Raw genomic sequence first — 14,554 nt, 5'->3', positions numbered from 1 at the left:
CCTGTCATTGCTGCTGCACCGTCAATAGCACAGGCGATCATATTTAATAAGGGAATCTCTTTTTCCTCAAAAAATCTCTTAACGACCTCAAATATGGAAGATCCTTTTGCATCAGTAATCAGACTTCTAACAAACAGCATTTCTTTGGCCATTTCTCCATTGTCGTCAATGAATCGGACATATGACAGCAGCAAAGCTGTGCTGTCACTCAGGGTACTCTCGTCAAGTTGCACAGTAAACTCTCTGCTTTTTGCATTTGTTGCAGAAAACATCTTCGACATTCGCTCCCATTTCATCAATCCTTCTGGAGACAGTATTATTGCTGAGAGGAACTGCATCTGTTACTTGGCCGGCCTGACTGGGTCCCAACATAGTATCAACTATCTCTTTGACAGCTGGGAGGATGAGTTCTTCTCCAATTGTGTGCGGCTTGGCACTTTTTGACTCACTGAACAGACTCCGCATTTGAAGCGACGACAACCTCGGCCGATCGCTTTTTGTTCGAGTCAGATCGGCAGGAGCGGTACCTACTTCTCATCATTCTTATCCCACTTCTCTCTCTTTCTCTTTTGTGCGGATGATCGCACAATACGAAAGCTCGTTCAAAGGAAAATGCAGAATTCGTTATAATGTATAATTATAACGATAATGTATAGAATTAAATTGTATTATGATTCATAGCTCTCTGTGACCAGACGAGATGTTTGTGTTATTATTACCTGCATTGGTATACATATATTTACTTTTTATTATTCTATGGATATCCGATCGAAAGTATTGTATTTTTTTTCTCTTTTATTATTTTTCTCATTTACCCATTTCTCGTTTTCCGGATGCTAAACGCCCCCCTTATCGCCCCCCATATCGCCCCCTTCGCTCTATCGCCCCCCTGAATATCTCAAATCGCCCCCCGGGGGGCGATCGCCCCCAGGTTGGGAATCACTGCTATAGCACAATCGAAAAAGAACTTTTAGCCATAGTTTACGCTGTCAAATTTTAGACCCTATTTATATGGTACAAAATTTAATATTGTCAGTGATCATAAACCTTGCAATGGCTTTTCTCACTAAAAGAACCAAATTCCAAATTAATAAGATGGAGGCTAAAATTAGAAGCATATGATTATAACATTTACAAAAAAGGTAAATTAAATACGAATGCAGATGTTTTTTCACGTGTAAAAATTCATCCTCTCGAAACTGAAGATGATAATCTCTCACTCTTAATGAACTTAGACCCTAGCGAGTTTATCGGTTATGAAACTGAAACGCAACTTAGAAATTTAGGCTCTCAAGAAATTATATCTAGATCTCCTTTTAATTTTGATAACATTTTATCGGAAAATATAGATATGATATTAATCCTTATCAAGATATAACACAAGAATTTATAGACGATATTATTGATACAGAATTACCGACATCAAATAATGTCTCAGAAAGTATTGAAAATAAAACATTAGCACCTGAACGAACACCTGAATTAAATTCCTGTCCAAAAATCAAAGTCCTCCAAGATATTGTTATTTCTGACAAAGAAGAAAATAAAAAAGATTCAGATGACTTAGAAACTGTTCATACAAGTCTAGAAGACCCTATATTAAAAATACCTTACACAGAAAAAGCTATAAATGTATACAAAAATCAAATTATAATATCCTCGAGTAATACTACACAACCAAAAAATACATATGTACAAATATTTGATAAAAATAGGTACTATTGGCAAAGACTGAAAGAAAATTTTAAAGAAAAACAATGTTTATGCTTAGTAAAAGAAATTATAAGACCCAACACAACGTATTGTTTATTATTTAAAGATAAAAATCAAGAGATACCATTTATTCGTTTTATGGAAAATAACTTTAAAAATAATGCATTTTTCCATATTATTTCAAACAAATTCCTAACAGATATAATAGATGAAGAAGAAAAAGCAGAAAAACTTAAACTCTACCATAAAACTAAAACAAGTCACAGAGGAATCAATGAAAACCTCGCTGCGTTAAAAAATCATTTTTACATTTCAAATTATGTTAACACTTGTGATTTATGTCAGAAATCAAAATATGAAAGGCATCCCTCTTCTCTTGTTTTTAAACCAACACCAATCGGAAACTCTCTGCTAGAACATGTATATATTGACACATCCAACTAAAAGAAGAAAAAGAAAATATTCCTATTAATATTCTAATGAGTTACGCGATATTACCCTATAATAATAGTATACATAATGGCACAGGTTATACCCCTTTTCAAATTATGCGAGGAAAACTAGAATATAAAAATCCTTTTGAACAAGATGAAAACGAACGCATAACACAATATATCTATGAACATTCAAATAACTTAAATATACGTAATGATTTTATTCAAAATAAATTAACAAAAACTCAAAAAAACAATTTAGAAAGAGCCAATAGAACAAAACAAAAAGAGATACAATTAGATACAAATCGCCCTTTATATCAATTAAAAGGCTCAGAACAGAGATTAGCAAAATCAAATCAACCATATAAAAAATTAATCAATGCTAAAATAGTCGGAGATAATACATATAATATTATCAGAAAACAAAATATATCGTTTACGAAATATAAAACCACAACGCTTTGTTACAGATACCAGTAAACAACATGAGGCTGATAGCGACGACGATATTCCTCTTGCTACAAGGATATCAAATGCTAGAAATCAAAGAAATAATAAATGTTGAAAAAGTTTTCTTATTAAATATAGTAATCGATAATTTAATAAATCAATTATATGGTTTGCAAATTGTTATTAATAATATAGAGACCGCAATGTCATTGGCAAAATTGAATATTCTTCATAATTCTATTATTAACCCTTCTCAACTAGAATCAATAATTACAAATCTAAAAAAAAAATTATAAAACACAAAATGTTCCAAAACTTAAAGATTTAATGAATTATTATAATCTCTTTTCTACTCAAGTTCAAATTTACAGGAATTTAGTTATTTTTAAAATTCATACTCCAATCACCAGCAATTCCTATAGATATTTCCAAATTTATCCTATACCTCTAAATAACCTCACAATTATTCCTGACTAACATTTCCTACTTCTCAGTATCAAAGAGAATTGGATTACAGCCAAAAGATGTCCCGACATTGAAAATAATTATTATTGTTTAAAGAAGACAAGACGAAAATTCTCAACCATGCCTAAGTAAACTTATACAAACTGGTAAAAATGAATGTAAAAGTACGAATATACATTTAAAGAAAACCACAATATCAACCATTAATTCCAATCAACTAGTAGTCATTCCTGTTAATTCAGCAACAATAGAAACCAAATGTATGTAAATTGCATATTTTGCAAAAATGTCAAATTTTGCATATTTTTATAAAAGTGAGCATAAAGTGCATATAATTTGAAAATTTGGTGTTAACTATATATTTTTATATTCAAACTTACAGATAGCACGAAAATGCCAATATTTAATTTTGTTTTATAATTACTTGGTATTCAAATTCTTGGTATAGTAACTAATAAAAGACAGCGGCTTATAGTTTTGTCACGTTTTGTCCTGGAATTAAGGGTTTGTGTTTGCCAGTTTATGTCTCTAGGTAAAAATATTTATTTTGACGGTCAGTTTCACTTGGTTTCACTTTTGTTGTAAAATTGGAGGCGCAAACAACGTGTATTTCTAATTGTGAATAATTATTGTGCTTTGAAAATGCCGAAAATAAGCAATGTTTCAACTTGGATAAAACCTTACAAAGAGCTATCTATGGATATGGATAAAGTTTATTGCTCATGTTGTGGCAAAACCGTAAGTATATTATTTTTTATTTTATTTTAAAAATTTACACGGTGGTACAAACAAAGATTTTAAAATTGGAGATAATGTTTAAGAAAAGTACCGATATAAGGCTAGTTCGCAATAAATCGATGTATTTTTTCTTTTTTCAAGCATTTTTTAAACTCCTTGCGATAAAAAGTGGGATACCTATTTAAGATTCAAATCATTCAATAGTCTACTGAAAGGTCGCTAACATTTTTTTTCTAACATAGCATAGTTTGCTTTAATTTTTCTAAAAACAAAAACATATCATATATTGGACTTAATTAATTAAGTGCTTTTAATTTATGCTCACAGTATTTTTTCTTTAAATGTAAACAGAAAAGACCACGTGCCTCTTGTAAATATTTGGGGGTTCTTCCTTCTTGCACAGTCATTTCTTGACATTTTTAAGATTACTACACCGATTTTTATTTGATTTAATTTAAATATTTTAATTGTTGTGCAAAAACGGTTCATTTTAGTTTATTTCTACAATCTTAGATTTTAAAAATTGGTACAACGATAGAATATTTATATTCTTTTTTAGATTTCATCTGAAAAAAAATTTCAAATAGATCAGCATGTCAGAACCGCGAAATATTTAGCTAAAAAAGTAAAAACCACATCCGGTGAAAAATATCAACCTTCAGTGTTCAAGTGCTTTCAGTCAAGTTTCAAAAAACAAACCGAACAAGAAACTTTTAACGAAGACTTGTGTCGTGCATTAGTATCTTCTAATATACCGCTTTCAAAATTATCTAATGAAAAAATTTAGTTCTTTTTAAAAAAATATTGCAAACAAAACATTCCCAGTGAACGAACTCTAAAGAGAAATATTGTCAATTTGTTATACTCCTCAGTTATCCACATCATAAAAGCCGAAATAGGTAATAATTACTTTTACATATGTGTGGACGAGACCAGTGACTCGTCAGGAAGATACATTGTGCACTTATTGATTGGTGTACTTAGCGATGAAACCTTTCCAAAATCGTATTTAATTTCCTGTAAGCAAGTGGAAAAAACCAACGCTCTAACAATATCACGGTTTCTACAAGAAACATGAGCAAACTTTTTTCTTCCTCCTGCTGTGCCTAATGATAAATTTTTGCTTATTTTATCTAATGCCGCACCATATATGGTGAAAGCAGGACAAAATTTAAAAATATTTTATCCAAACTTAATACATGTCACTTGTTTAGCGCATGGAATAAACAGAGTTCCGTAGGAAGTAAGAAAAACATTTTCACTAGTTAACAGTTTAATAGCGAGCGTCAAAAAGGTATTCCTGAAATCACCTGTAAGAATACAATGTTACAGAGATATGCTTCCTGCTGTTCCACTGCCACCGCAACCCATTTTAACACGTTGGGGAACATGGTTGGAAGCAGCTAATTTCTATGCTGATCATTTTGCTGATTTAAAAAAAATAATTAACCTTATAACGGATCACAGTTGCCAATCTTTATTGGAAGCTAAGCAAGCCTTCCAAAATAACATCCTCCAACAGCAACTGTCATTCATAAAATCAAATTATAGTTTTATCCAGAAAACTATAACTCAATTAGAATCCTCCAAATTATCATTGTTAGAGAGTACAGTTTTAATAAAAGAATTTTAGTCATTGTGTCAAAACGTTAAAGGTACTATTGGAAAGGAAATTTTTCAAAAATTTAAAGTAACCATGGAAAAAAATAGTGGTTAACAGGTTCTTTTTGAAGTGGTTCAAGTACTAGCTGGGACATTTTCCGAACCACTTAATTTAGAACCATCTATTATAGTAAATTTGAAAAATGCACTAGTTACATCAGTTGATGTCGAAAGAAGTTTTTCTATTTACAAATATATGTATTCAGATAGAAGCCATAAGTTTTTATTAGAAAATTTTGAACATCATTTGATAATCTATTGTTACCACAATTCAAAATAATATTTATATGTTAAAATAATTGTATATGTTATATATTGATAATATTGTAAATATTTTTGTAAATAAAAAAATATTGTAAATATTTTTTATTACATGCATATTTTCTAGATAAATATGCATATTTTGCATAAAATACTGCATATTTTTGCATAAAATACTGCATATTTATCCGCATATTTCATACTTTTTTATTTGCATATTTGCCTAAGTCTAGTCATCACTATCGGAAAATGCCAAATAACAATCAATAATCAAATCTATGAAAAAGAAGGGACAATACACGAAGAATACATATTCGACTTACCAAGATTTGAATATAAAGAAAATATAACGAATCTACCCATACTAGAATTGAAAACATTCGATAGCAGCGAAATTAAGAAGATACAGAAAATATGTAGAAGAGAATATAGAAATGCCTGAACTAAAAGAAGTCCCAACATGTCACAACTAGACCAACTCAAGTCTAATTATTATAATTATACTAATAATTCTTATTTTAGCAATTTTTAAGGTGTTCAATAGTAAATTCAAAGAATATTGTACCAAAAGGAAAACACAGAAGACAAAAAATGGCTCAGAAAAAGCAAGTCCCTTGTTTTCAGAGCTTAAGGAGGGAGGAATTATATAAACATAAACAGATAATTCCATTGGAATCCGTCGACCACAGTCCATCCGATCAGAAGGTATAAATTTATAGTTTATAATAAATTAATACTAAGTTAAGCATTTAAGAAGTTAATCCTTAATAATTAACCAGTCGCCAACGATCGGACCAGTCGCCAACGATCGACGCTAGCGGCTCCAACGACAGACGCTTCAGTCAAAACGGCGCCGTAACAGACCACACACGCGGTACACCGCGATCATCGCCCAGCGATTATCGCAACAGACGCTCCAGTAAAAACGTACCTAATTAAATTTATTTTCGTGGAAACTTCGTTTTTAAAAACTTTATTTTCAAAAATACAATACAATATACTTGTTGCCGAACTATAATAAATAAACGGTCTGAATACAATTATTGTATTCAGAGCGTTTATTGGTAATGAAGGTAATGAAAAAATACAGCAATAAAGAATCAAACGCTTATTATGGTATTTATTAATCTTGAGAAAGCATATGATCGATTTTCTTGAGAGATTTTGTGGTGGGTACTCAATAGAAAATGAACCCCGGTGAATATATGAATATATGTTGATTAGACATGTATGAGGGAGTAACAACTAGTGTTAGGACATATGTGTAGGAGAGACTGATAAATAAAGCAGCCAACAATCCACCAAAAAGAAATACATTAAATTTAGTAGCATTATTTTATATGTAAATATTGGATTTCTTGGGATTACCTTTACGAAAATATTGTTTTCAGCCACAAAAAATGAAAAACTTTTAAAAACGGATGGATAAATACAAATACTTATATTTTGATCAATATATTTGATTAATACACGGCAATTCGACAAAATTAAAAGGAGAAATCTTTGAAATTTCACTGGTTTGGTTAATGTTCGGGATAGTGTAGAAGAAAAACAAAGTTACCTAGATTTACACTGCAACAGTCTCCATCGATGGGTTCAAGTTTATCCAAAGCTTCAGGATTTTTTTCTCTTATTATGTTGAAAGCCTAAAATATAAAAAAATATTCATTTGTTTGTAGGTGTTTCCGCTTTAAAGTTGCTATTTTGTAACATGATATTTTCTAGGTCTAGGTTTGATCAAAATATCTATTTGAAGAAAAAAAAAACACAACAAACAAAACAATAAATGCAAATCACAAAAAGCCGAAGAGAAATATTATTATACAGAATTCCTAGACCTTAAGTATAGACCAAAAAATATTTAAACCACCTAGAAAATAAGCAAATATACTTACTGGCACGTTTTTTAGTTTTTCAAGCCTTTGGCGAGCTGTGTCGTTCTTTTTAGGTCTTAGCAACAAATATATTGTTCCTACGTCTGGACATGATCTTAAAAGTTTCTCTATTAAGGCCTGTCCCAAAAATCCTGTTCCTCCAGTAATGAATACATTCTTTCCTTTATAAAAATCAGCTATTGTCATGTTGTCTGAAATAAAAAAAAATAAATAATTGCCTACTTTTATCAAATACAAGCCGACCCGACAGACGTTGCCTTGTCTTACGTATTGTGAATCAAAAAATGAATAAAGTCTGTTCTGTTTTCGGAAATCAATATATGTCTATTAATGTCGACATACAACGTTCATTGGTTAAATAGCAACGATTTGCTGAAAACTGTAATCGATTGCCACGTTATAATTCAATGCTTGTCAATGAGAATTAAACGCAACATTTTCATGTTGTTAATTTTGATTTCATCGATTTCGTTCAACTTCATTTAGCGCTTCAAGTTGCTCGTCATTTTGATTTGCTCCAAAATATTTTTTGACTTGCGGCATTGCAAGTAAAGCCTATATATTCTCGCCTTTATTCTTTAACTTTTATATAGAGGAAATATTTAAGGAAGCCTTAATGGAGACAATAGAAGGTATTATTCTTAATGGTGTAACCGTGAACATTCAAATGAAGTCATTCAAAGTCCAATGAACAAAATAAACCAGGCTGTTATCAATATGGATTAAAACTCAACGTTAAGAAAACTAAATATATAGTAATAAGCAAACAAAATTATATATATATATATATATATATATATATATATATATATATATATATATATATATATATAACAAAATATCGTACAGTGCAGCATTGGCATAATATATGGAGAACTGAAAATTTGAGACCTCGCGATGGAACTGGAGTTTTGTAGGTAAAGAGAGTCTCGGTAAAAGTCACTGAATTCATTGACCTTTTCGTTTTTTTTAGAAAATGAAACAAACAATTGAGGTTTATGAAGCAGAAGGAATTTTAGTAAAATATAATGAAAACCCGTTTGCCGTCATTGTTGTAACACCTATTATGTAATAAGCTCTAAATTGTTGTTTTTACAGATACTAGAGCTTCTTGCGATGCATTCAACCATTCGGTTTCGTTTATGTTAACCCCTTGTGGAATAGGAGCAGTGCCCTTGGCAATTATTATTACCAAAGCTCAAACAATTGAAGATTATGCTGCAGCATACCAACTGCTCAAAGGGTCGATACCAAATGCCTTCGGTGGAATGATTTATCCTAAAATATTTATTACAGATGATACTGATGCGAAAAGAAAAGCCTCAAAACGTATTTGGCCAGCATCACAAACACTTTTATGCCATTTTGATATATGCCAATCAATTTGACGCTGGCTGTGTGAAAAAGGAATGGAATAGGTACCCCAAGACGAACGACAACTTTTATTCAAGACATTTTAAGCTATATTATTAGCATCGACTATAGACAATGCCACGAAGTCATTTAGGATTATTCTTGAAAACTTGAAAACGATTTCCGGAGTGGAAGAAATTACTGAATATTGGAAAAGAAGAATGACTAGTGCCTGGTTTATAGGGATGCATCAACACATGGCCACCAAACCAACAAATTCAGTTAAATAACAGTAAGGCTTTTTAAAGATATAGTTCTACATAGAAACTAAGTTTGTAATGATATAGCTTTAATATACCTACTTTAGCTGTACTGCCTTAGAAGAATATTATAAAAGACGACTGCAAAATTTTGAAGAAATGGAAGAAATGGAAAATTTTTTGGGTATTTACTTGCTGACTGGTATAATCAGATTCCCTACATTAGAATGTTATTGGAAAAAAGATCCCATTTTTTATCATCCTTTGTTGCACCAGATACAAAAGTCCTACAATCGCTATGTAACAATTTTACGCTGCTGTCATTTTAATGACAATACAATTGAAAGAGATACCAATAATCGCTTATACAAAATCCAACCAGTTATAGACATTGTAATAAGAAACTGCAGAAAGTTTCTTTCGCCAAAAGATTAAGTTGTTGTGGATGAATCTATGGTTCCCTTTCAAGGGCGACTTCTGATTCGTCAGTATCAAACCGAACAAAAGTGTCAATCCAAACAAGACTCACTATGGACTAAGGATTTACAAAGCCACAACTGATGATAGATATGTTTGGAAATATAAAGTTTATTCTGGCCAAGATCCTCAAATCTCTAATTTTGATAAACCTGGAAACGTAATTGTCGAGCTTTGGGAAGAAATTTTAGACCAGGGGAAAATGATTGTTGCAAATAATTGGTATACCAGTGTTCCATTAGCTGAATACTTACTTCAACGCAAAACTAATCTTTGTGGGACATTGAGAAAAAAATCTTAAAAACTCACCTTTATTGGCCAAAAACAAGAAAATAAAGTGAGGAGAGCAAATTGCTGCACAAAAAAATAATGTGACGATCCAAAATGGAAGGACAAGAGGGATGTCCTTATGATATCTATTTGTCATGCAGATGAACAAACGATAAGTACCTTTCTAAATCCGCGTCCAAAGCCTAATATGATATTGTAATACAATAATCGAAAAAAAGGTATGGATCTTTCTGACGAATTGGTTAGCTACTATTCACCAATTCGCAAGACCTTGACCTGGTACAAAAAAGATGCTATCGATGTTCTGTTTGGAGTGGGTATCATAAATACAGTTTATTTGTTCAATAAATTGAACCAGTAAAATAAATGTACAATATTGCAGGCCCAAATTGCCATACCTTCGCCGTCCACGTCACAAGTACAGCATTTTCTTAAACCGCTGGAGAGAAAAAATGGAAAAATTACTAGACGCAATTGTGCCGGATGCTATAATGAATTTCGTCAAAAAGGAGAAACATGAGCAGCTGCCAATAATAAAGCCAAAAGAGTTCCACAAATATGCAACATCTGTACCAAACCGTATTGTCTACAATGTTTTCAAAAAGTCCATTGAACATGTAACTTTTTTTTCGATTCTTTTTTTTTAATAAATATTTACTTTTCATTATATTGTATATTATTTTATCTTACATATCCATTATTTAGTTCGCTTAAAGTGAAAACGCAATAAAATGTAAAAATTTTAGGTGTTTAGTTTCGATATTACATTTTATCGCAATTACGATAACATTACACATTTTTTCTCTTTGTTCCAACACTATTTATAATATATGGGATATGTTTTGTCAAGTCCACGTCTACTAAAGGCCATTCTCCCTACGTCCACTTTTATAAACAACCTGAAAATTGTATCGATGAACTAACAGACCACATATGGTCTGTGAACTGGTAGTGCTTTTAGTCCACAGACCATATGTGGTCTGTGGACAGTGAACTTGTTAGAGGTGAACTGCTGAGGTTTTTCAAACTCTTTGAAGCGAACCAAATAAAAAATAAAGTATATGGAAATGGAGCAAACCACATATGAAGACACACAGCTAAAGATAACCAAAAACAACGATAGAAAAGAGTATTGCTTCAAAAAGTTGATGAAGTTTAAGTATCTAGGAGTAACTCTAATAAATAGTGGGGAAGAAAGCCAAAAAATTAAGAAGCGGATTTCGAGAGAAAGGAAGACGGTCAAAGCTCTACATAAACTATTAAGCGCAAAAAACATCTCCAAAGAGACAAAATTCAAACTATACTAAACAGTGATCCAACCAACAGCCCTATACAGAAGCAAAACATGGGTTATGAACAAAAATCAAAAAAATATGCTGAACATCTGGGAGCTGAATGAAGCTAACTCTGTCCATGTTAATTTCACCAACAATGAAATACAATATATACCAGTTATAATCAATAATATCCAAGTACCATAATATGGTGATACTGCTAAGTATTTGGAAATAACATTAGATGCAAAGCTACGGTGGAAGGCTCACGTAAAGAAAACAAGGGAAGAACTAAATATAAGGTACAAAAAATGTATTGGCTAGTTGCAAGAAACTCCACATTGTCAATGCATAATAAGTTATTACTTTACAAACAAATATTGAGACCTGTATGAACTTATGGATGCCCACTATGGCGGTGTACTAGACCAAGGACCAAGGACCTCCATAAGGACCTAGGAATGGAAACTGGACATAATCATCAAGAAGATGGCAGGAAGTCACGAGCAACGACTTCATAGACACAAAAATATTGAGGCAATCCAGCTCCTCGATACTACAGGGGAAACTATAAGATTGAAGAGGACAAAGCCTTTTGTACTAGTTTGAGTGATAGGTGATAGTAAAAAGCAGAGCATAGTGCTTTTGCGCATGTGCATGTTAGAGTGGTGCACTAGTTTGTTAGTTAAGATAAGAGACGCTCTTAATTTTAAAGAACAGTAGTAATTTTGGTTAAATTAAAATTGCTCATTGGACACTTATGACCAGATTGTAATTATAATAATCATCATCGTAGTGATGATTATGGAATAATAAAAAAACATCTGGGAACGGAGTGTTTTAAAAAAGATATTCGGGGGAGTAAAAGACTGTGAAGACGTTTGGAAGAGACGAAGAAATAATGAGATCGGAGAGCTGTACGGGAAACCAGGAATTAGTTAGACCATCAGGACAAAAATACTTAGACGGATGTTCTTAATACGTGAATTCAGAACGACTGCTCATAAACATCATAAAGAGAAGAAAAACCAGAGTACTTCGGCCACATAACTAGAGGACCTAAATACCATCTAACTAGCCTTATAATACAAGGAAAAGTGAAGGACAAGAGATGGATTTGTCGAAAGAATATATCACGGCTGTGTAATATTAGACAACGGTGTGGTTCCACAGTAGAAGAATTATTTCTCACAGCAGCCGATAGAGTTCAGGACATTAATTAATTATGATGACGGTCAACGTCTGACTATGGACACGGCACCTAAAGAAGAAGAAGGTCAAGTTAACATCTTTGTTTTTATCTTTGAAATCATCGCTAAAAATTTTAATATTTTAAAGTTCATATTTAAACTTAACTTAACATGTTACCTATGAGCTTTTTATACAACTATTTTATCAAATACATAAAAAACCTTCAGAATATTAAATAACGTTTTTGTACTTACAATGTTCAATATAATTAAATGGTGGTTAAACTTTATTATAGAGAGTGTGAGTTCGAAAAGGTATAAAAATGAAATAATGTTCTGCTTATTAAAACACGTGGAGGAACTCTGGTGTTTACTATGAATACTGGCACCCTAAATTGAAAAAAAAATTAACATCTATTGAATCTACATTTGTAATTTCTACAATTATGCTAGTCCTATTGTATTCCAAAACACGGAATTGTTAATCTATCGGTTCGTAGTAAATTTGGGAGTGACTTGCAATGAATAGCATACGATCATAGACAACTAGATATAACTTAGATTTGAAAATATGAATATTTGAAAATTTATCACAGGTATCTGATACCTTTAGAAAAAACCTTCTAATAACGGTTTTAACTAAAAATAAGTAACCATCCCGACTGCAATATGCTATAAAGATATCTAAAAATACAGCCCAAGATCAAATTTCGTATATTATGTTACAAAAAATGGGTAGGCTGACCAAAAGATTGGAATACTACAACTGGAATACTTCCTTACAAATTTAATGATTGCTTTGTTATGTTAATTCTAAAACCGGGAAAAATAAAGATAAACTTGGATAAGGCAGCAAAGTATACTACAACACAATTTGGCTACAAACAAGGCTATGATACGATGGATGCAGTCGTTCGTCTGACTACAGATGTTTAAATTGGCTTTTCCAATTCATCATCATTATCACGTAGCGCTACAACCCTGGGTGGGTCTTGGCTGACTGTACAACTTTTTTCCAATTTGTTTGTGGTGATGTCATGGCGAGGTCCGAAAATTTTTCTAAGGATTTTTCGTTCAAAGCTGAGCTTTTCTTCGTTTGCTTTGGTCATGGTCCACGTTTCGCATCTGTATGTTATTACAGGTCTGACGATTGATTTATAGGCTTTCCCAATTCCATGTGCGATAAACTTGTATTTCTTGGAGTTCCAAAATATATGGTATATTTACTATCAAATTTATATAAAGACAGAAACGTATTGATGCGAGTAGGTCATAATATCATAGGACTAATAATTACATCAAAACGCATTTCACAGGGAGTTGTTTTAAGTCCACTATTTTTTAATCTGTACACATATATTTGCACAATTTATGGCCTCCCAATATTCGTTGTTTATAATATGCTGATGATATTGTCATCTAGTCACAGAAGAAAACGTACATTGAATGTATTACTGAACTAAAACATATAATGTACAACTTTGATAGCTGGACTTTATTAAATGGCCTCACTGTTTCGTACCCAAAGTGTGCTGTGGAATTTTTGCCTAGAAAACACCCTATTAAAGGCGACACTGTATCCGTACAGGACAATTCCATACCAATTGTTTTGGAATACAAATATCTTGGTGTAATACTTGACAGAAAACTGCTTTGGACTCAACTTAACTACACAAGTAGTCGCTGCGAAAAAGGTATTAATTTACTTAAAATGCTTTGTAAGAGATCGCGGGGTGCAGACCAAAATATTCCATTATCCAGATTACGGCTGTTTGGTATATGGGTCAGGTAGAATAACTAATTTACATAAACTTGATAGAATCCAATTTAAAGTTTTGAACATTTTTTAGGGTTGATGAAAAGTACTCCAAATGAAGCCACACTGGTTTTAGCCTTTGAAAATCCACTCTCATTACGCAGAGACTATCTGGCAAGCAAATAGTTCCTAATCCAACATTATTGGTGCACCTATAATGCTAAAATAATTAATCAATTAAATTACGTTTTTCTTAAAAAAAATTCCCCACCACTAAATACCAAACTAAATTTTGTCATAATACTCTCAAGAAAATCTTAAGTAAGTAACTA

At 32.0% G+C, this 14,554-nt stretch overlaps 1 protein-coding gene across 1 annotated transcript in view; it reads right to left on the bottom strand.

Moving 5' to 3' along the window:
- LOC140448066 (putative fatty acyl-CoA reductase CG8306) overlaps window positions 1-12,876 on the bottom strand; it is a 43,408-nt gene extending 30,532 nt beyond the window's left edge. The window contains exons 1-3 of the mRNA XM_072541118.1: window positions 12,722-12,876; window positions 7,622-7,812; window positions 7,288-7,372 (exon numbers count right to left, since the gene is read on the bottom strand). Coding sequence (XP_072397219.1) covers window positions 7,288-7,372; window positions 7,622-7,807 — 271 coding nt within the window. The 5' untranslated portion in view covers window positions 7,808-7,812; window positions 12,722-12,876. The remainder of the gene's footprint in view (window positions 1-7,287; window positions 7,373-7,621; window positions 7,813-12,721) is intronic.
- Window positions 12,877-14,554: the final 1,678 nt, after the last annotated feature.

This window comes from Diabrotica undecimpunctata, chromosome 8 (genome assembly GCF_040954645.1).
Source record: "Diabrotica undecimpunctata isolate CICGRU chromosome 8, icDiaUnde3, whole genome shotgun sequence".
NCBI lineage: Eukaryota > Metazoa > Arthropoda > Insecta > Coleoptera > Chrysomelidae > Diabrotica > Diabrotica undecimpunctata.
The sequence above is the reverse complement of the archived record's forward strand: the minus strand, read 5'-3'. Positions and strand labels throughout refer to the sequence as shown.